At 37.4% G+C, this 7,508-nt stretch overlaps 1 protein-coding gene across 1 annotated transcript; it reads right to left on the bottom strand.

Moving 5' to 3' along the window:
- Positions 1-213: 213 nt before the first annotated feature.
- On the bottom strand, positions 214-3,735 carry LOC308409545 (uncharacterized protein). The gene is made up of 4 exons (XM_080902369.1): positions 2,755-3,735; positions 1,934-2,051; positions 1,648-1,816; positions 214-1,133 (listed from the first exon to the last, which is right to left on the bottom strand). Exons 2-4 carry the CDS (start codon positions 2,016-2,018, stop codon positions 1,034-1,036), a joined length of 354 nt encoding a protein of 117 aa, XP_080758495.1. The 5' UTR covers positions 2,019-2,051; positions 2,755-3,735; the 3' UTR covers positions 214-1,033.
- Between the last annotated feature and the right edge of the window lie 3,773 nt (positions 3,736-7,508).

Genomic DNA, 7,508 nt, shown 5'->3' with positions numbered 1-7,508 from the left:
ACGTGCTGTTTTTACAGGAAAACCCTGGCAGCTGGGGTTACCAGGGACTTCCTGTAAAAACGCTTTACAGATGCAACTTGTAAATTGATTTACAGTGAATGAATCTCAGATTAAAACTGTTAAATCTACAGGAAAAAGAAGTTAATTTCACACATAGATGTGATATATAAATACACTATTTCCTGTATCTTTTACAAGTAATAAATGCTTTTTGTGGATCCATAAACTGCAAAATTAACAGGGAAATATCGTACAAAGAACTAATTTAAAATGGTAGAACTACGGTGAAACTGTGCATATTAAATGGAGCTGCTCTGTAAATTATACATAAAATCTATGCTGAATATTATATGTTTTAATGTAAAATTTTAACCATAACCCAGCAAATTTCTTACTGCTACGCCTACACCCAAACATGCAAAAATACACATGAGAAAACACAAGAGAGGAAAATATCACTTTTGGGAAATTTATTTTGCAGCCACATTAGCAAAATGACAGCAAATGGATCCATTTTTCCAACTAACACAATATGCAAGGCACACAGCAACTACACAATTCAATCAAAATATAGGCTATAAAAGCTGTGGAACATTCCTGCAAAGCAAGAACCATGTTCATGAAACAAGCATTTGTTAGACCCTCCACCAGAAAAAGTTAAATAACCTGTTAAGACTTTAAAACAAAAAACACATATTGTGCCAAAAATGATCATAATCACCGTGCAACGCAACACGCACCCTGCTGTCACCACAACCATGGCCCTGGTCAGAAAACATCAGCAAAACCACGTGGTGAAACAAACCTACACATGTGGTCTAGAAACACTGCAGTAGCAGCATGTTGTTTTTTTTCTTTTCTTATGTAAATAAAGAACATTCCTACAAAGAAAGAACATCTTCATGAATTGGCTTCATGCATTCGACCAGTAAAAGGTTCCAGTACACATTGTGGAACAAAATTAACAAAGTAAAACTAACAGTCCACAGAGAGTCAAGATTTAGGCTTAGCGCCACTCGTGGTCGGCGAGATCCTAAATCAGGGTGAGGACTCGAGGGTTCACACTGAGACGACGCTTTGAGTTTTTGTTCTCTACTTTGGTTCCTTTTTCTGGGTTTATGGAGAAGAAACACCTGTAGAATAACAATCATATAAAAGTTTATTAAGCATTTTTATAATTGATCAGTTAAAATACACATACAAAGTAAGTAAAAATTAAGTATATACATATATATACAGTCATGGCCATGACCACGTTCAAGACAAAGTATAACCAAAATGCTGTGGGGAAGTGAACAATGCATGGTCAAAAGTATTGGCACCCTTCACGAGTGTCTTCTGCAGTGATATGTCACACTTTAGCATTGTTAAAATCCAAAGCAAAGGTTATAGGTAGTCAGACGTCAGTTGACGCTTGGTCTAGCCCTGAGTCTCGGCCAGGCTTGGACCCAGATTCAGACTGTTAATGTATTTAAAAAAAAACCCAAACAAACAAAAAAAACAACAACAAAAAACAGAAAAAACAACTGAAACCGGCTCCAAAGCCGACCGAGACTCAGAGCCAGACCTGGACTCGAACCACATCAAAGCCAGACTCCAGATCCCAGAGTCTCAGTTATAAGAAATAACAAAGCCATATTTGTTCACCTCTGAAGAAACTCTAAAGTGGAAGCCAGCTCAGATGGATAATGGATGTTGAAATTGTAGTAGCTCCCGAACATGAGGCACAGTGCAGAAATGAAGGAGGATATGTTTGTGCTGACGAGGTGCCGATCAACACTCAGCATGTATCTTCTTGAGGAATAGCAGGACTGTCCTGTGAAGAAATTATTTAACAGGTTATATCAATAAACACGGCAGTCACATGACATTCTATAAAAAATGCACTTAAAAAAAAAAAAAAGAGAGAGAGAGAGCTATGAAACAGACTTACCACACATGATAATAGTGGGTGTCAGAGGCACTTGCTCCAGTTGTACCTCATCTGCCAGACATGTGTCTTCAACACAGAGAAGCATGGACTCCTCCTTCTCTTCAAAGTAGCTGAGTAGCTGTTTAAGGTAAAAGAGACACATGTTTCTGAGATAAGAATGACTATCCTTCTCTGGCATATCACTGGCTGAACTAGCAGATGCCATGGTTTCATGTGTGTTTTCTGAATATTCTGTACTGTCATTTGGGGGCTGAGGACGAGATTCCTTGTACATGTCATCAATACCATCTGGGGAACAAGCTTTATGCTTCCTACACATGTGAGAAGTAAATGATGACTTTTTTGTAAACATATGCTTACAACCACTTACTGGACATGACACAGACCTGCCCCCTGCAATATGATCATTTAAGTGAGACACTAGCTCTTTCACTGTTTGAAAATGGCGGGCACATAATGAAACTGCACATTTTAAATCTGCAACAAGAGCTTTAGGAGTAGCTTGAAGTGCAGGTGCATTGTGCACACGATAAAAATGCCCCTTGAAAGCAGAGTACGTGGTGAATGTTTGGCTGCAATTGGCGCCAACACATTTAAAAATACAACAAGGCTCATTCTTATGCACTCTGCAATGTAGTACATAGCCTCTTAATGTGACCAATACCTTTTTACAAAAGACGCAGATGATCATTTTTAGTATTTCTAAAGTTTGCCTGTGCTTTTCAGCTGAACTAGCATGCTAGCGCTAGGTTATGAGCCTTGGTCTAAATATCAACTGGTGCTTTTATCTCGAAAAAACGTCGCCAAGATATTGAACTTACCGTGCAGACTTTCTGACGAACAAACACAGATCCTCAAAAAACACTTGAAATCGTATGTTTGTAATTTGTCCTAACAACGTAGTTGCTGAAAGTTCGATGTTTTCTTCTCCCGTCTTCTCTCTCGTGCTGGCTCGTTAGCTATAGTCGTGAACTAGGCGCTCTTCTCCTCCCGCCCTCACGTCATTATCCAATCAGAGACGAGCTTCAGATGCACATTCAAAATTAGGCGCGCTCAGTGCAACTGTGAGTGGCCTGAAGTAGCTTACAGCTCTGTGGAGATGAGGCACCATAGAGATCCTATGGGAGGCACTGTAAGTTTGTTTAGCCTGTAATAATGAGACATTGCTGACCTAACCCAAAAAAGTATTCTAGTCTAAGTATCACATTGCAATTAAAAGAAACATAAAGAATACAAGCATTATGACAGAAGCATTACTTAGTCGTTAAATAATAATTTCTTATTGGTTACCCTACAATAGGCTGCAAATGATTTAAGAAAAAAACATGATGTAAACAATTTTAATTGTATATTTTTATATAGCCTATAAATGGAGAGGCAACCTCTCAGGTTCACAATGACATCTTCTGTGAAAACATTTTTATTAGTCCAATCCATGACTTTGCATCATTTCATGAATCATGTTAAAAGTAGGCCCAGTACATCCATGCAGTTGTAAAGTGACTTACATATACGTCATGTGTTTTTAAGAAAAACTGACTAAAACTGTGATTTTTACAGTATTTGCATGTCAAATTAACATGATTGTTTGGTTATGAGTATTACGGTGTTTCACTGTTTTTATTCACAGTATTTGTAGTTTTAACCAATAAATTTGATTATAATCACACATTCATGTTGTAAATATAACAGGAACATTCTGTTTAAAGGTTTACAATAATTCACTGTGATCGAAACAGGAAAGTTGTGTTTTGGGGTTTACTATACATTTCTGTAGGGGTTTTACATGGTTTTTATGTCAATTTCACTGCCCTTTTTTACAGTGTACTGTGAATGTTTACTTCCAGTCGAGTAAATCATATACTTAGCAATCTCTGGTCAACAGAAAGATCACATTTTGTCCATACAGAACGACATATTTACATCAAGTGTGGAAACAAATTATCATTAATTTTATTGATATATAAAATGTTATGAACGGTAATGTGTACAATAAATACCACCATAAACTCAGAGATCACCAGACTGCATAGTTAAGTCAACACGTGTCACACTTCTTACCCCTGTTATGTTGATTTATTCTGGATACTTCCTGACTTCTGCTAAACTTATGCAAATAAACAGGATTTTGAGAAGATAACACAATGCAGGGAGAGGAAACAAAAGATGCATTGCACAGGGTGCTGTTAAAGTCACATTTTAATTAGATTGCTGTGCCAATAATCTATTTGTAGATTTGTTGTTGGACTTTTAAATTTGCATGTCAGATGCTAAAAATGGAGTTTGTTTCTCTTTGATGTATAAACCGTTGTTTTTTTCTGTGAAAGACATTTTTAAAGCAACAAAAGTAATTCACACTTAGTGAGATTTTTAGAAGATACGCCTGTAAACTCACAAACCACAACCCAATACAAGAACTCAAATATCCAACCTACAGAGAAAAAATAAAGTTCAGTGTTGTTATGTGATGTGAGAGGTGTTGCTTTTAGGCTCACTGTTGGTTATTTAGTAGTGGTGTAGAACTGGACTGCCGATTATTAGAATAACTGTAGAAACACATTTCAGTATCATATCCAGCAAACCCTCTGTAATGGTTTTAAAGGGATACTGCACCTCACAGTCAATTATACATGTTTATTTTTCGCCCTCTGGCCAATGAACCCATTTAGACTGTACTGATGTTGGTGACCCAATTTTTTTAGACTAAACTGGACTAAATTGCTATCTCACTGTGACGCTCAAAGTGTAAAACAACACAAAACATTTGAGCAATTTTATGTAGAAATTATTTTCTTCTGCCAACAAAAATGAGTATGCAGCTAGCTGACATTACAGTTTAACTGAATGGGGTGAATTAAAAATCAGAAGTGCACTGAGTTTATGAAGCCCAAGTATGAATCATGGGTTAAAATCTATTTTCTATAAATATGCTGTTTGTTGTATTCCACTGGGTTGAATTATTCACCTTCCAGCCTCAAACTTCATATAGCATGTAATCTATATTGAGCTTCTAGGGAAATTTGTAAGCATGTCCCTCTAAGGGACAGCTCGATAAGTCTGCCACTGAGAATATACTGGAATTCCCCCTTGTGCACAAATGTCTCACAGAAAAACAGATAAGGAATGCAAAGGAGAGAGCGGGTGGGCCATGTGTAGAAGAAGTGGATAGAAATCCACTTCATTTACCCACAGAAAAGAATAATTTCAGCATAAGGGTCTATCTAGCTATTGTATACTTTTATACGCCCTCAATGATATCTGCCTATGGTCTACAGCACACACATGGGCCTATCCAGCCAGAGGGGGGAGAAATAATTCTGAATCATCCAACATATTACTCACATACTACAGGCTAAAAACTGTGTTTGTTGCTACATGTAACTATTGGTTACTCTGACAATTCCTTCACATTTGAGCTCTCTGCCAAGTGAGGGTGTATTGGAGAACAATGATAAGTGGATATTTCTTAATTCTCTGCAGTGTCCAGCCAAAGCCTGGGCGTATGATACAGTATGTGCTACCCACCCATTAATCAACCTTAATCAGTGTCTTTCTATAAAATCTCCTTGATAATCGGATTTCCCATTATGTAAATTCTCTTGTGTGGGATGTGTGTTTTCAGACGATACACTAATGGTGTAATAAATAATGGGTAAATGGGTAAAAAGACACTAAGGTCATTTGCTCACACAGATCCAGGAAAACACAGGACCCCTTAAGTCCCAGAAATTGCATCAAAGGTTAGATTACTGCTGATTCACCAGCAATGCATATTCAGTCGAGTGCTTTAGTATTTTCTTTGTTTACATTGTGCATAAAAATGCAGTTTAACCTCCTTGTACTTATATCAATTGTAGTGTTTAGTTTATGGAAAAGGAAAAAAACAGGAAGTGTGAGGCACCTTGTATTAGTTTCATAGCAAAATTACATAAAATTTACCATTATGTCATTTTGAATTTCCCTCTGCTAATTCTACTATTTTGTTTAATTGCATATAGATGATGTATGCTTCCTAGAAGGTGGACCCCTTCTTTGCTGAATTCCCCCATTTCTATTCATTTATTTTTATTATTTCTTTCACCACCACCATAAGTATAGAAGGTGATTTTTTTTAAATTAATTGGACAATAGATTCAGTGATATAGAATTGATATTAAATTAATGTATGTACAGGTGTACAGTCACCTGTGCATCACCATTTTGCTAGCAAATTGTGCTAATGAAATGCATTTTACTAATTCATTGTCACTGAATGTTGCCATCCACTGAAAGCAGAAGTTCTCACAGTTTGGTGGTCTCGAGCTTTGAGGTGTGTGTTAACACAATACTGCATCTTTGTGGGAGTTGACATCCCAGCAAGGTCAAACTGAGCAACGCTCAGAGAAACTGCAAATAACCAAAACCCATATCTCTGACTTTACGGGCCTCAGCTAACATGTTAAATACTAATGTTCACAACAGTAAAATTAGAAAAAAGCTGAATATGTGTAGTGTTTTATTTAGAAAGGCTGCCAGGAGAAAGCCCGTTTTCTTTAAAAACAACATGGCAGGACAGGTGATTTTTGTTCAAATGCAAACTTGCCTTTGAACAAACCACAAGACTGCTGTAACAAAGTCAATAACACACAGTGTCGTGATTGGAGAAAACCAAACATGACATATTAACACAAACACCTGATACGAACTGTCAAGCATGGCGGTGGAGGGATGATGAGTGGGGGTTGTTTTGCACTGACAGGACCTGGATGCCTTGCTGTCACTGAGTCCACCACGAACTCCGACAGCTAAAGCTCCATTTCCAAGAATTATTACTTTGTTTTCATTTAGATTATTAGTATTGTCATATGTATTGCTTTATTGCAGTTACAATCACAGTATCCTAAACATTACTATTATTTACTCTGTAAAAAGAAGAAGACTAAGATGAAGACTGAAAAATAAAATCACAGTGAGATGTGAAATAAAAAGTGTGCAAAAAATTAATAAAATGTTAAAAGCAGTAAATTCTATCGTTTCATTGTCTATCTTTTTTTAAAATAGCACCTCCTTTGTGTTGAGCACTTTAATCCGTAAAACCCAGCATGATTTGGTCCTGTTTCAACTTTTAAATCCTATTCAGTGTTTTAATAATGGAATAGAACAATATGGCTTTATACAGCAGATCCTCTGACTTGCCCTTGCAGGATGTGATCAGTTATTATTGACACCTGTGCTGTTCCTGCTCTGCCATGTCCAAACGTGTGCGAAAAAGAGATTCTCACAAAGAGAGCTTTTGTTTTTGAAACATGAGTAGACTACTCTCTGCAGGACTTTTACCTGGATAAAGGATTTCATTTCGCATTTACTAAGACTGGGAGAGTGTGGTTTAAGAAGCAAACAGAAGCACGGATTGTAGGGTCTGCAGGGTGTTGTCTAAGTGTTTCCTTTTGGTGACCAGGTGGATTTTTGGGGGGTGGACGTTTTTATTATATGAGTGCAGCAGGTGCTGAAGGTTGGGGTGGGGGGTGCTTGCAGGCAGTACAAGACCATTTAGACCACTTGGGGGACTCGGGTATCCCAGTCCAGGAGGAGGAGC

The sequence above is a fragment of the Rhamphochromis sp. 'chilingali' genome, assembly GCF_963969265.1.
Source record: "Rhamphochromis sp. 'chilingali' genome assembly, chromosome: 14".
Taxonomy (NCBI): domain Eukaryota; kingdom Metazoa; phylum Chordata; class Actinopteri; order Cichliformes; family Cichlidae; genus Rhamphochromis; species Rhamphochromis sp. 'chilingali'.
This window is presented reverse-complemented; position numbering and strand designations above follow the sequence as displayed.